The 16,429-nt window shown below is 37.3% G+C and overlaps 1 protein-coding gene across 1 annotated transcript in view; it reads right to left on the bottom strand.

Annotated features, from left to right (window-relative positions):
* Positions 1–16,429, bottom strand: part of LOC100893781 (tenascin-X) — a 61,758-nt gene that overhangs the window by 6,168 nt on the left and 39,161 nt on the right. Inside the window, exons 29-35 of the mRNA XM_030990406.1 lie at positions 15,038–15,319; positions 8,798–9,055; positions 6,722–7,012; positions 4,212–4,448; positions 2,593–2,865; positions 1,294–1,554; positions 535–804 (exon numbers count right to left, since the gene is read on the bottom strand). Coding sequence (XP_030846266.1) covers positions 535–804; positions 1,294–1,554; positions 2,593–2,865; positions 4,212–4,448; positions 6,722–7,012; positions 8,798–9,055; positions 15,038–15,319 — 1,872 coding nt within the window. The remainder of the gene's footprint in view (positions 1–534; positions 805–1,293; positions 1,555–2,592; positions 2,866–4,211; positions 4,449–6,721; positions 7,013–8,797; positions 9,056–15,037; positions 15,320–16,429) is intronic.

The following is a 16,429-nucleotide window of genomic DNA, read 5'->3' as shown; positions in this document are numbered from 1 at the left end:
CAGACCTATTTTGTCTATATAAACTGAAAATACAACACAGCGAATTATTTGGGCATTCGCATCAGTAATGGGAAAAAATATCTATAGACTACAATGGACATCAAACAATTCAACAATCAACAGGTTTAAGAGGTTTATCAAAATAAAATGAAATAATATAGCTAAGGTTTACTTCTAATTACATTTCTACCAATCTCTACTACTGTTACATTCCATAGATGTATGTATTTTATTCAATGAACTTCATTGACATATATATCAATATTTTTTCCAAAATACATCGTAACATCAATAAATAAATTACAAAAAACAGAACAATATATATTATAGATTAAATACCAGTAATAAACAAACATACCTAATACGATTCATCAATTAGAATGTTTTTTCATATCATATGTAAATACCATGTACTTACATTATGTACAAATGGACTATGGTGAAGTTACAATATGAGCCTCTAACTCACACTTTAATTTATTACACAAAGCACCAAAAATACTCATACGTTGGATAAAAACAATATAAGCTTACCAGTAGAAGCAGTGGTGTCTCGGAGAGCACTGCGTGTAGATCCTGTGACAGCGTAGATCTCGATCCTATACAACGTTCCAGGGGCAAGGTAGTTCTTGGAGACGGTAAGGTCGGAGCCTCTGGGAACATCCTGCAGGAAGGCAGTTTGGGAACCATCAGGGTACAGATTGATAGAGTAGAGATCAAAGTTTCCTCCGGCGCTGCCCCAGGCGAAGGTGATACTGGTCTGCGTGGTGCGAAGGATCTGAATGGCACCTGGGGTCTGAGGGTCTGTAAAATAACGATGATGATAATTATAATGTTGATAATAATGATAATAATAATAATGAAAATAAAGATGATCATGATGACGATGATGATGATGATTATGATGATAATAATGACAATAATGATGATGATGATGATGATGATGATGATAATGATGATGATGATGATGATGATGGCATGACAATAACAACAACATGAAAAATAATTACAATGATAACAATACTAATGGGTGGTCCTACCTCACCTTTAGATATCCTGGCCTTAGATATGGGTTACAATTTTCTTTTCAATATCCACAATGAGATTGAAATAATTTTGCTTTTTCAGCCCAAAATCAAATAGCAAGTATCTTTTTCTCCCCAAATAGCCCTTAAAAATGGGTATGGGAGGCTCCAGCCGCACATCCCCACCCAAACCAAATCTGAGTTACCCCCCCCCCCCCTCCCCATCCTCGCAACCCCAGACCACACCCAAGGGCAATGAACAACTTACATGTCGTGACTGGCAATTCCTGTGGTGCTTCTGACAGCCCAACAATCTGCAGGCTGATGATATAGTATGTTCCTGATTCCAAGTTCATAAAGGTGTAGGTGGTGAGTGCTTGCCCTAGGTTGAAGAGGATGGATGTACCTCCTTCTGTTCTGATCCTCAGCTGGTATCCGGTAGCCAGTGCATCCATTGATGCACCCCAGCTGATGGAAATGGTGGTAGTCGTACGTTCTACAAGTACCGGCACACCCTCTGGGGCTCGACCTACAAGAAGATACCATGTTAAAATGTAATAATAGTTATAATCATAACAACAGTTTTAGTTTAAATAAGGGACTGCATGTTTATAGCCCACATGTGGAGATCGATGGATTATAGACAGGAATAGACAAGGTAATTCCAGCCCTAACAAATTCACGGATTCTTTATAGAATACAATGGCTGGAAATACAAATACCGTCAATGCCATGGAACTTTTCTTTTTTTTTAAAGATGCTTATGTGTCTGAGAAATCACATTTGTATTAAATCACCTGTTGAGTTGATCCAGGGAAATCGAGGGTTCAGTGACACAAGGATGTAACTCCATATTTTGCCAAAACAAGTATTTGATATCAAAATGTTCAGGAAAATGTGGGCTTTCCAGGACACACAACGACTTAACTCCACCCAACACCCCATTGAAGTCAATGCCTAGTGAAACATAGACTTAACTCAAGGCCCAAGTGCTCAGTGACACACTAACCACTTTTTCTCAAAATGGCCAACATGGAGTTATGACTTTGTGTCACTGACCCATCAAAACGATCTTCTGCCTCTCAGCAGTGGAAGTCTTAGTAAACTCTAGTTCAAAGTGTGGATCATATCAACTTTGATGCGCCACCGGTGCAAACTGGCACACTCCCAGAGTTGCCACAAGTACCATTTGGCATAAACAAAAGGTTACAATTAAGAGGACTATTTTGTGCGTAAAAACCTTTTAAAATTAACAATTTCCAGTCTAAATCATCTTCATTAAAACCCATTTAACACCTGTTTAGCTTAATTGTACATATGAATACCCCAGCGGCAGTAATTTTGCACAAGGAGATCATTTGCATGGCACACACACAAAGGGTTGGGCGAAATCTGGGACCCCGTTCACGAAGCCTTTTTTCAATGACAAACGACAAAAATCAGTGACAAATCTGCTGATAACCAATCAGAAGCAAGGATTTCAGTAGCTTATAACAAAAACTGTCATTTGTCACTGATGACAAGTTTTGTGAAATCGGGCCCTGGATGAACGATGGAAGGAAGTTACCTGTGGTTCCCGACGTCTCAGCAGGCTGACTGCTGATAGTTCCTCTGACCGAGACAACCGATACAGCGTAGGACGTCTCTGGCAGAAGGTCAGGCAAGGTAACAGAGGGTGTATCACTCGCAGGAACAGGTATAGTAGTGACTTCACTAGCCCCAACCTGAGAGTAGGTTAGACTAAAGGAGTTGTAGAACCCAAGCGCTGGCGGACTCCAGGATACGTCCAGTTCAAAGGCAGTAGTTCTGGAGATGGCCACATCCATGGGGGCATTTGGTACTGTGGAAACAAATTCATTTATTGACCCCAAATCTATCACATTTCCCTCTAAATTGGCAACAATAATATTTTTCTTTTATTGCTACATTGTAAAAATTAAATGGAATGTCTCTAAAAACAGTATACATCGGCGGGAATGTTGAAACATTGCCATTTCCGTCAAAAATAATGAATTTAATTTCTCAGTGTGTTGCCAATTCAAGGATTTTAAAGTTTATTTTACTTTTTAAAAGTTCCTGACATCAACCGCAAGATAGTCATGAAATTCAAATAAATGCAGTTTATTCAGAAATTTTGCCCTTTCTACTAATGCGTCTCGCATATTTTGTTAGGCTCTGAATCTTAATTTATTGAACCAAACAAACAAATGTGGAACGATTGTTATGAAAGGGTTAAAGGGATTGCGTAAATTTGACTCAGATTCTGAAACAAAATCCTGGATTTAGCTCATGCTCCAATGATAAATATAAACCTTTAGGTCAGTCAGGAACCCCATGACTTTTACAAGCCGATCGCCTGTCTGATTATTAAGATATTTACGATTGGAAATCAAAATCAAATTTTGCATTTTCCTAACACTACAGTCTATTTGGGAAAACGATTGTGGTAAAACCGGTTACTCAAAGATTTTTACTTTTTTAAGGCACTTTTTTCTTGAAGCGCAATATTAGGGCTTTGAAGGGACTTTGTAACATTGTTCAGATGAGAGATAGTGGTGCTAAGGTAGTGACTTCAATGCTAGATAATCTGAAAATTTGAGTGAAAACGGACCATTATTCATGGTACAAATTGAGAAAAACTGATCTGATCGATTCCTTAATTCTCCCAACTATATTATTACAATTTAATTACATTTTAGGTGAATGGAAATCGCCACAAAGCAATAAAATGGCTCTACATTCCATTCCAGACATTTAAGTGTTAACAGATTTTTTATAGCCTATTTTATGTCTTTTTTTCATTGAAAAACGGTTGGGAAAATTCAAAAATGGTTGGGAGAATTTACTGTTAATCACTGTTAATCAATGTTATAGGGTGTCATACATCGACTCCTTCAAAGAAAACCATAGATATCTTCGTGGTTTGAGAATTTTTTTCAGGATTTGTTTCATGTCAGAGGGTTAGTACAGTACAAGGAATATAGTAAGTAACATTTTATACAAAAATGAAGCAATTTTTTCATCAAACTTCAACAATGTTACCAAGTCACTTTAATATTACACCATATCACAGACACTGATAACAGGTAGGGCCGCGCATCTCAGATTTAACATTGTTAAACGATGCCTTTAAATTTTGATTTCCCTTTAATTATTTAATAAACAATCTGAAAGTAAATCACTCACATGTGTACTGTTGAGTGGAGGGACCTGAGGAACCACCAATCTGTGTCATTGTCAGTGTGTAGAGCTGGCCAGGGGTGAGTTCTTCAAAGATGGCAGCCTCGTCACCCAAGATCCCGGTTGTCCCTTCATCTGGTGTGATGGTGGGGATGTAGGTTACACTGGGAGCACTGTTCCATGTGATACGAATGGACGTCTCAGTCAGCTCCTTGATGTTGACACCACCAGGCACACCAGCGGCTACGAAAGAGATACAAATTGTAAAGATAATTTAAAATTATTAATAATAATAATAATAGGCATTTCTTTAGCGTCGTCTATCTAGATAATTCTATTTGACGCACATTTATTATTACCTCAGCTTTAGCCTAGCTGCCATTTATACAGCGCTCCAGCATTTTGATAGTAAAATATGCACAGTTCAAAGTTGCTACAAGCTGAGCTGGATTCTGTGAAACCCCGATGACTACGATGGGCTTCTTCTCCTAGGGGACCTCAACGTCGACATGTCCCCTAATGTTCTTTCAAACAACCGGACCCATTTGTCATCTTTCATGAATGACTTCGATCTCACTCAAATGGTAGCTTCTCCTACTCGTCTGACCGCTACGAATGTCTATTCAGGGTCACTCATAGACTTAGTATTGACCAATCGTGACCATGCCATAACAAATGTTCATACTATGGCCAATCCTGTGGAATCGGACCATTTGGCTGTTTGCGTTCGTCTTCGCTCATCGCAGCCCGCTCCAATGCCTTCTGTTCTCCGGTCTTTCCTACATGTCAACAAGGGAGACTTTGACCACCTGCGGACTCTTCTTCATCTCATTCCCTGGAACTCATTTCTAGACCCTTGTAATGTTGAAGAAAGTTCTGAACTATTCTTAGATCTTTTTAATGCAGCAATTAAAGAATCGATTCCACAATCATCTAAGCGTAAATCCAAATGCTCACCATGGATCACAGCTGAGCTCAAGAAACTTATTTCTAAGAAACACTGTCTGTTCAGAAACGCTAAAAGAACTAAAGCTTCTACTGACTGGGTTACATACAAAACCTTTACCTTCAAATGTCTGTACTTTTGTTGTGACTGTGAAACACTAATAGAAAACATAGCCATTAGCAAGAGACGCCTCTTTACACTGTCCTTCATTCATCAGCAATCACGAACACAGGCCCTGTTCCTGTCCGCTTCCCGGAGATTTCCTCGGGTATGGGATGAATTACCGTTAGAGGTTAGGGATGCATCGGTGGTCTCCTCACTTTCATCCTTTCTACTCTCTATGAAGCGGTCCCTTCTCGATTCTAACTAATTTTCAAACTGAGAGGGGCTTCCTCACTGAGAGTGGGGGATTCCTCCTTTTCTTTAATAATCATTGTTTATCAATATCCAAGAACTTATTGAAACACTGGATTCAGAATGTTACTTGTTTAATTTTTTTTTTTTTCTTTTTTTTTCTTTCAATGATACAATGATTATATTAATTGAACCTGGAACAATGGTCCACATTGATAGCTTCATATCCACATTATGCCACTCTTCTTAAATGATAACACCATAGGCCCTACTCAATATTTTGTGAATGATTATCAATCCTAATGCTTATTGCACCTTTAATTTCTGCAAAAATTGTACATTATTGTGGTACATGACGTTTTATAATTTCCTTGATTGTATAGCCCAAAACAATATTTACGCTCTATTCATATGTATATTTTTGTTATATACAAGAAATTGCTGGTCAGATTTACCTTGAACAATTACACATCTCTTCTTTTTTCTTTTTAATTAGAATTTCTTTGAATGAGACACCGTTGGATCAATTGAATAATGACGATTTATGTTAATTGTGTTCTGGTTATTTTAAGTTTTAAGTTTTTTCTGCATACAAATCTTAAAGCACTCTATTCATTGCAGCTTCATATCCTCTTAATGCATTTATCGAAATTTAATTTAATCATGATTTTCTGAATGATTGTTTGTAATTATTTTGTATACTTATATAATGTGAACCTTGCAATATATTCTATTATGTCTCGGAATGGCATGTGAGGGTGCACATGCCCCCGGGCAACAGGGAAGAATTTCGCTTTTGTGCACCCTGACCCACATGCTATTCCTTCTTTATCTTACTTTGTATTTTTCCTATTTCACTCTGTATACACCTATATACACTGTACATGCTGAATGTGTTTTTATGGTCGAATAAATAATAATAATAATAATGTTGCAACACATGGTTGTTTTTAAAATAAATACCACTTTAACAAAAATCAGTGAATTTAAAGCCTGTCTGCACTAGTTTGGCCAGGAAGGGGGGGTAGACCTCCCTGCAAGGTCACTGACAGGTGGTTATCTCATCAAATCAGCTCTCAATTAACAGGATCATGGGGGACCAACAGACACCGATTAGGCATTGTTTGTTATATAGAGGAAGCAAGTAGCTATATGTAGTACAGAGGGGCTTTAACATTTGTACTCTCATGTAAGATGTATACAAAATAATGTGTACCTGTTGTAACTGAAACATTTTCTTCAAAGCTGACTTGTTGTGTGCTTCCTTGTCCTGACACAGACACCAATGTAACCATATATTCAGTCGCTGGTTCAAGACGCGTCAGGAACAGTGATGTCCGAGTCTTATCAAGTAACAGTGGAGACTCAAGCGCTCCATCGGCAGGGGTATAGATCACGCGGAACCCGTCAAAATCAACCTGAGCTGTAGAGGGGGCTAGCCATTCTAAGGTGAATGAATTATCATCGAAGTCTCTCACTGGACTAATCAGACGAGGGGCAGAGGGCCCTGAGTAAAAAAGAGAAATATGAAAGTCATGTAATAATACTGGAGATGAATCGGACATGAGAAAGAACATAGATGACATCACACGGACAGCCCTCCACTGGACACCAGAATTTAAAAACACTTGGCGAAGAAATGTGGAAGGGGAGATTAAAGACCTGGACGACACATGGGGAACCATCCAAAGACTGGTCCAGGATCGGAAGGAGTGGAAGACTTTTGTTGCTGCCCTATGTGCCAGGAGGCATAATGGGCAGTAAGTACATAGCTTCTTGTATAACGCTTTGACTTGCCAGACTTGACACTGCGGGCACTCTACAGTTATTACCCCAACTTTAGCATGGCTGCCATTATGGCACTTGAGCAGCTTCAGGAATTGATTCTAGCCATTAAGTACCCATCTACCTCACCTGCGTGGAGTGTGGCAAGTGTAGATAAATTGCCAAAGGGAGTTAATGATGCAGCAGGTATTCAAAATCCTTAATTCATGTCTCACACTTTAATATATACCATTCCAGCTCTACAATCATATCTGACAATGTGCATCAGATATTGCCTTACACCAAGTTAAAGCAATATCATGATATGAAAAGCTCAACTGATAGCTGAAATAATTTGTGACAAAATTATCATAGTAGCAATGTCGAAAAAAAGAAATTATAACGAACTGTTCTTAAAGTGACTCGGTAACATTGTTGAAGGTTGATGAAAAAAATTGCTTAATCTTCTTTGTATAAAATGTTATTTACTATATTCCTTCTACTGTACTACCCCTCTGACAAGCAACAAATCCTGAAAAAATTCTCAAACCACGAAGATATCTATGGTTTTCTTTGAAGGCGTCGATGGGAGGCACCCTCTAACAGTGATTAACAGTAAATTCTCCCAACCATTTTTGAATTTTCCCCAACCGTTTTTCCATGAAAAAAGACACAAAACAGGCTATACAAAATCTGTCAACACTTAACTGTCTGGAATGGAATGTAGAGCCATTTTATTGCTTTGTGACGATTTACATTCACCTAAAATGTAATTAAATTTTAATAATATAGTTGGGGGAATTAAGAAATTGAACAGAGCAGTTTTCCCAATTTGTACCATGAATAATGGTCCGTTTTCACTCAAATTTTCAGATTATCTTATATTGTACATCTAGCATTGAAGTCACTACCTAAGCACCACTATCGTTCATCTGAACAATGTTACCAAGTTCCTTTAACTACATGTATTTTCCTCTTTAAAAAAAAATGGTGTCAAGTACATGTTAATGCGAGTCGGCTTCTCGACACACCTGTCCGCGCCAGCATGAAATAGGGCCTGTGAGCATTGTTGTACACAGATTTTTATCTGGTTTTTATTTTCTTCATACTCCTAATTTGTAGCCCGTAGAATGTCAGTTAAAGTGTTTTTAAGGTTGATAATAATGCATTAATATACAGGTAGTTGTACACAAATGAATTTGTCAGAGATTGGCACACATTAATCTTACATGCACAATTATAATATCTGACATTCATTCCAATCACTAGTTAATCCAGCTCAATTATCGTTCATACCACTAATGATCATTGACTGAATAACAGGTCGAGTCCAAGAATATACGTTTTATGATCCTGTATTTGTGCCTCTTGGATCAAACACATTACATAGAACACGGCCATTTCTCTGCACGTTGTGTGTTATCGCTAGTGTTATATCCGGACTCTATTCTAACTTGAGGATATTACACAAATGGAAACAAATTCAACATAAAACAGTAGATTGAAATGTGGTCTAATTGAAGCTTACTAGTTCTAGCCTGGATCCGATCAACTTCGGTGTAGATCGCTCCTCTTCGTGTGTCCAGCGTTATCTCATACAGAGCACCTGACCTCAATCCCTGGATGCCGAACTGAGACGTTCCCGAGTCAAGTGGCTCGTAGGTGATTGTACCGGAGGGAAGGGCGCGGTATCCATAGCGGTAATCATCAAAGATACCAACGATGGGGGTGAAATCAATTAGCAAAACATTCTCCACGGCAGAGAAGAGTCTCATGATGATTGGTTCTGTATGAAAGGTGAACAAAGGAGATGGGTAGAGTGATCCAAATTAGACAGAATTACAAAGGTTATGGATAGATCAACAGAAAATTGTAATTTTCCAGGGATGTCGATCTTATAAAATAGAAGGTCATCTTAAAAAATCAAATGCAGAAGAGAAATCAATGGGGGGGGGGGTGAGAGAAACAGAGGGTGTGACTAAAATGAGAATTTAGCAAAGCATCCTCTTGTTTGATATTCAAAACAAACTTATTACTTATCTATTAAAGGTATTACAAAGTTTTGGTAAATTTTGAAAATTGGCTGGATAGTGATTCTTTACCATTTTGATATATTTGGATGCCCCTATGGATGTATTATAAGCACTAAAAATTTTAGCCCCTAAAACTCTTCTGCTTTCGAGAAAAATTTAATATAAAAATTTACCGGTGCTCCCGGTAAATTCTGATAAATTTGAAATAGCGCCTACAGCCATACGATGTTAGCTGCAATCATAAGTATCTCAGAATATGCAGATTTGATATATATATATTCCAAACGGTAATAGTTAATCGGTCGATTTTAGTCAAATAATGTTTTATAGCTGAATTAATATCTTGGCCTTAAGAGGGCGCTATACAACATAAAGAGTTTATTATTTACAATTTCATCACTTTAGACTTGATTTCAAACGCGACAACGATCACTGAATATTGTAGGATTACATATGCTTCCAATATGTTCATTTGAACCAAATCCATTACCCCATACCAAAACTTTGTATTACCTTTAACGACCTGACTACTGAACTCCTTTATTACTAGAGGTTTTTTATACAGGATCCATCCGGTTCTTGAAGGCAATGGGTCAATAATTTGATTTGATTTGATTTGATTTTATTTATTCATCATCAATAACATCAGTGATTAAACATTTGAATACATCGTGAATGGTACATGTTCATAAATGAATATTATAGATCATATTAAAGAAAAACCTAACAAAGTATTGATATGCTAGACATATGTCTTTTCTCATAGAATATAGAAGGTGATGAAAAGGAGCCAAATAATAGCACATGTGCTAGTCGAGTCTGGCCCCTGTTCTTAGCACACACTTGGCAAAAATAAATATATCATTATCAAAAAATAAAACTTGACAGTAGAAGTATACATGTTGAGTAATACCGTAGCACAATTTCTACACTCCAAATATAATTATGAAGAGGATATACCAGGTTAAAAAGTCATAGATACATGTATCTACAGATTATTTATACAAAAAATTGCATTTTTTTGACAAAAAAAAAACAACAAAAATGTAATATGGAGATTATTTACAATATATACATGTGTACTTGCATAATTCAATCACTTATTCATCAAGTAATCGTTGAGATGTTTACGAAAAGTGTTTCTAGACCCTTTGTTTTTGATTTCATCGGGAAGTTCATTCCATAATCGGGTTCCTACACAAGTTACTGAAAATTTGCCTTGTGTTGTTTTATACAGTGGTATACGTAGATGGCCCTTTTCTCTTTTTCTTGTATTGTATCTATGCTCAATTTTATCACAATAATCCGTCAAACAGTGAGGTAAATTATTATGTACTAGGTCATACATAAATGTACATAGAGACAACTCATAGAACTTGTTAATATCTAAGATTTTCAATTCGTAAAACAATGGTGCTGAACGACTCATAAAATGGCTAAATGTGATTGTCCGTATGGCCATCTTCTGTGTATACAGTATGCAATTTAAGTGAGACTTGTAAGTGCTCCCCCACACTTCAATTCCGTATGATATATGAGGTTGAATAAAGGTTTTATACAACAACACTAGGATATTTCTAGGCACAAAATGCCGTAAGCGGAAGAGGATTCCTACTTTTTGTCTGATGCATTTATTAACCATTTGTATGTGGGGTTTCCAAGTCAAGTGTTTATCAATCTTTATCCCAACAAAGAGCGAAGAATCAACTTCTATTATTTCAGCTTCTGATATAGCCAGTTGCCCTTGAACATTAATCTGCCGTCTCTGGTTTCTTATTAGCATATAACTCGTCTTTTGTAAATTAATTGTCAGTTTATTAGCATTACACCAGTCTGAAACAATTTGAAGATTTGTGTTCACTTCAGTCATATCAATTTCTTTTTGCCCTTCAGGAAATGTATGGAATAAGTTTGAGTCATCCGCAAAGAGTCGAAAGTTAAAGTAACGTGTAGCAAATGGCATATCATTAATATAAAGTAGGAAAAGCGTTGGGCCTAGGACAGAGCCTTGCGGTACACCACATGTTAAAGGCAGCATGGGAGATGTTACATTTCCGTACTGTACAAATTGAAATCTTCTATAAAAATAGTCCTTAAACCACTGTAATGCTATGCCTCGTATTCCATAGTGTGAAAGTTTGCTGTATAAAATATCATGATTAATTGTATCAAATGCTTTCTTAAAGTCTACAAATATCCCAAGTGTGATTCTTCCCTCATCCATTGAATTCCTCAAAGTGTTAACTAAATTTATCATTGACAATTTTGTACTGTATTTTTTACGGAAGCCATACTGGTGCTCATATAATACATGATTTTTTTCAAGAAAGTCAAGAAGCCTATTATTTACAATTTTTTCAAAAACCTTCCCAAGAACAGGTAATACTGAAATAGGTCTATAATTTCCTGCTTCATCTTTAGGTCCTTTCTTATAAACAGGTGTCACTTTTGCTATTTTAAAGGCATCTGGGAATTTACCAGAGGTGAAAGACAGATTGAAAATAAATGTAAGGGGAGAAGTTACATAGTGCACAGCATCTTTTATCAGCTTGATTGGCATATTATCATACCCACTAGCTTTCTTTACATTCAAGGCTATTAAATGGTTGCTAACCTCAGTCTCAGTAACTGGTTTCCAGAAGAAAGATTTGTCTACACCATCGTCTAAAACTTTCTCTGTATTACGATTTGTGTTTGGTATGGCATTCGCCAAATTTGGACCAACATTAACAAAGAAGTCATTAAATGCATTTGCAATATCTTGTTCATTACACAGGGTTTCATTAGTACCAGTATCATTCACACACAATTTATCCACCACTGTTGGCTTAAACGAATTGTTTCCACCACTTAAAATCTCGTTTACAGTCTTCCATGTTTTGCTAGTATCACCCTTATTTTCAAGGAATATCCTACTATAGTAATTTCTCTTTGAGTTTCTGATTATTGTAGTTAACATATTCCTGTACTTCTTGTATGTTGTTAAATAGACAGGATTGTGGTTGGTGGCAAGAACCTGTGAATACATTGTATGTTTCTTTTTTATGGAATTCATTATAGCTTTTGTAATCCAAGGTTTCTTAGGTTCGTTCTTTCTCCTTTTACCGTGTTGAGCTACAACTGGTGCATGCTCATCACACACTTTTGTCATGATTTCACAAAAACGGGAGTATGCGAGATCAGCATCATCCGCTGCATAAACTGATTCCCATGTTATATTGGCAAGCTCAGCATGGAATTTTGTAACATCATAGTTCTTGTAAGAACGAGACATTAATTTTCCTCGGCAAGACTTTTTCTTAAATTGTATATTAGACTTAAAAATGGTAAAGATCGGAAAGTGGTCTGTAACGTCAGATTCAATTATTCCTGCATGAATACTGGGAACATTCATATTGGTATATATATGATCAATCAAAGAGAAGCTATGTTGCGTTACTCTAGTAGGAAAATTAATCAATTGATGCATGCCGATACATTGCATGGAGGTGAGAAAGTTATCAGCTGCCATTTCATCGCCTAGAAGATTGATATTGAAGTCTCCAGTTAGCACACATTGACTTTTGTCTAATTTCAGATCATGTACAATACTTAACAGACTATCCTGAAACTCATGAATATCTGTATTTGGCTTGCGATAGATGACACCAATAATGATCTTCTTTTCATTAATTACTACTTCCAACCAAAGTGATTCAGCATGTGCTACTTCAAAATTTCCCAAAAGCCTGTATTTAAGGGAAGAGTGAATGTATGCACCAACACCTCCACCTCTTAAAGTATGATTGCGGCATTTCACCTCTAAAGTATAGCCTTGTATGCCCAAGATGGATGTGTCTGGTACGCTCCACACTTCAGATAAACATATTATATCAAATTTTGATTTGATACTACATTCGTATAACAGTTTTAGGTTTTCTATATTTCTATTCAAAGATCTGATATTGACATGTGTAAGAGAAAATGCATTTTCAGTTTTGGTTTGCAGAACATCATCAAAATTAACAGGAGTTAATTTGTGTGAACTAAGACACAGATTGAGTTCATTGTCCTCCATTTTAAAGTCATTTTTCTATTAATGACTTAAAATTACTCAGATAAAAAGAAAATCAAGCAATGACAAATAGCTTGAAGCGAGCGTAATCCATATCATCAAGTCCAAGATCAAAAAGGTCATCAGGGTTGCGAATTGTTTTAAAATCGCCATCATCCATCTTGCAGACAATTGTTCCTGACCTTGTCGCCACACTCTTGACTCCATCTATCTTTTTGGCCGCCATCATCACCGAGTACCTCAGCCTGGTTAGGTCCTCATTCACATACACCCTCGTGAAGTTGTCCTTGTCTTTCAGACCAAAACGTGCCTGGTACAGGGCATCCCTCCTCCTCCTTGTTGTGAAGCGCACAACAGACTGACGAATCTTCTCCTTATCTGGTGACCACTTCCCTATACGATAACAGGACGAGATGTCAGATGGTTGAATTTCAACATCCACTGCTTTTGCCAATCCAATGACCTTTCTTATTAGGTCATCTTCAGACTCTTCGCCTTCTTCTTCTTCACCATTTTCTGCTAAGCCGCTAATGCGCAGATTTTCTCTTTTTGTTTCCTGCTCCATCTCATCCATGCGAAATTGTGACCGCAGGATCACAGGATTGACAGATTCTTTTACATTGACCATAAAAGCATCTCTCACTGCTTGAACAATGGCTGGTATTGCAGTTTTAATTGCTGCCTCCACTGCACTGGTTATAACCTGTGCCATATTACCATCACCTCCGTAATTAATGTCCCCTAGCTGGTCAGAGAGATCATCAAAATTTATGAAGACCCCCTTGTCCTTCGATGATTCATCTCTGCTTGTGGTGGCTGTCATACCTTGCTGCCTTATTACCTCTTGGTTTACCCCCTCATGAGCGTTAAAAGGACGTTTAGGTGTTGGCATTTGTCCTTGGCTGGCAGACTGGATTTTGCCTGTGGTTTTGGCTTTTTTATTGCTAGCTGGGCGGAGCTTGGGTGGCATAATGAGGTTCTCTTATCGCTGTGGATATACACGAAATAAAGTATGTGGGGCTGAACTTACAGTTTTGCACTCGATGTCAGATTTCAGGAACTGGTTTCTGCTCAAAATACCGTTTTCTGTTTCTACTGAAAACTGTGCATTATCTCCAGATTGTTCTATGCGATGAAAAGATGATGGTCATATAAGTCCAAGATGAGTAAAAAACTATAATAAACTATATCAACTGTCCTGTCTCTAAAGCATGACTTGAGGTCCGTCCACCGTCCACTCTTCGACAGGTTCGATACACATCAACTTGGTAGACAGTTTGAATTAAGATGAATAATGCAAATCAAACAATTAACAAATCATTTGGCTCATGAGATTTTACTGGTGATACATTTTCCTGTACTTGGTGGATCACCAGGATTAATGTACCTATCAGCCCATGCCCAGGGCAAGCAATTTAATCCCCAATGCGCTGAAATCTGTGGTACAACAAAATTAAGAAATCCGAGTTAGAGGAAGGCTGAAGATTTTTGGGAATTTTTTGGATTTTGTTGTTGTTGAGGGAACTAAATCTGAAAGCCGCACAAACAAGGAGAGTTGAGACAAGGCATTCAGGCAACCAACCCCTGCTATTAAAGGGATAATGGTTTCATGGAATAGTATTACCGGGGGTACATGAGAATTTAGTCGTAACGGATAAACAAACGTGAATTCTTCTCCAACCTGTTGCTGCACTTGCTGTGATAGCAGCACTCTTCTGCAACGAATTCCCACTGCCGCTCACACTCCTAATATCAAAAACATACTCTGTATCGGCTAATAAACTATCTATATCAACACTGAATTGATCCCTTGGTATGGTCATGGCAGTAGAATCTGTCATATCAGCTGCAGGATAGAAGGTGACTTCGTAAAACTCAAAATCATTTGTGGCGGCGGTCCATGCCACCCTGATGCTCTCTGCGCTGAGTGGTGCAGCAGCAGCGTTCATCGGTGGAGACGGCACTAGGGTTAAAAAGAAAAGACATCACATTAATAATATCAAGCTGTACTAATGGATGGTACCTCTATTAGGCTCTCTGGTGGTGATGTACAGAAATGAATGCTGGACATTTTCAATTTATTAATAAATGTCATAAAATACAAAGATATCATATATAATCAAATTGAGCATGGGAAGTTGAATTAAAACGCCAGCGGCTTGTAATAAAACACAGTGATTTCTCTTACAATGATAGTAATAAACAAAATAAATACAGAATACAAACAAAGCACAAAACAAGACGAAAATCATTATCACATTACAAAGATTAAAGAAGTAAATAAAGAAACTTATTTCAAAACAATATATATTTGTATTTTAAAGAGCAGAAAGAATTTAGACTCATTTGAAATGTGGTGTTCGTGGAGAATGCTAGATGGCTACCTGGAGCATGAGCAAATTAAAGATTGATAAGCTACAACTTTGCTGTTCCTTGAAGGCCATAGCTGTGAAACAGAGACGTTGCTTCTTTGCATGGACACATTGCAAAATTGAAGGTTATGAAGCATTTCTTGTGTTTTCAATTTCATTCTAACAACATCGCTACAGAAGAAATATTACATGTATCTTTAACAAAGAAACTTTCATCAAAGATCTCTAACACATGATATTACTACAGAAGATAATTTCAGAGAGGGAGAAGCTATTTAAGTTCTAGAACGACTTATAACAGATGAGATTTATCGCGTTACCTCTTATATGTCTACTGTATACAACACGGGTGGCCAACCCGCAGCCCGCGAGCTCTTTTGGTGCGGCCCGCGGAGCTTTGAAAAAGTAATTATCAAAATACCTCATAAGTGAAATGCGGCCCACAAACATGTAGCAGCGATGAAATAGGGTAAAACATTTACACACAGCTATCTGTATTTCCATAATTTGTCTTCATCATTCACAACATAATTTGTAATTTGTAATTTCCGCATGCAGTAACGTCTGTAAATATACATATGTTGTGAATCGAGAAATATGTTTGAAATGCCAAGTTGTTCAACTCTTTTCTACCACCGTTGAATTTTCTCATGAATCTTAATCGTAAACTTGTCCCGTTCCCATTACATATACACTGCGTT

This window comes from Strongylocentrotus purpuratus, unplaced genomic scaffold, assembly GCF_000002235.5.
Source record: "Strongylocentrotus purpuratus isolate Spur 01 unplaced genomic scaffold, Spur_5.0 spur5_contig_844, whole genome shotgun sequence".
NCBI lineage: Eukaryota > Metazoa > Echinodermata > Echinoidea > Camarodonta > Strongylocentrotidae > Strongylocentrotus > Strongylocentrotus purpuratus.
Note: the sequence above shows the minus strand (reverse complement) of the source record. Positions and strands in the feature narration are given on the sequence as shown.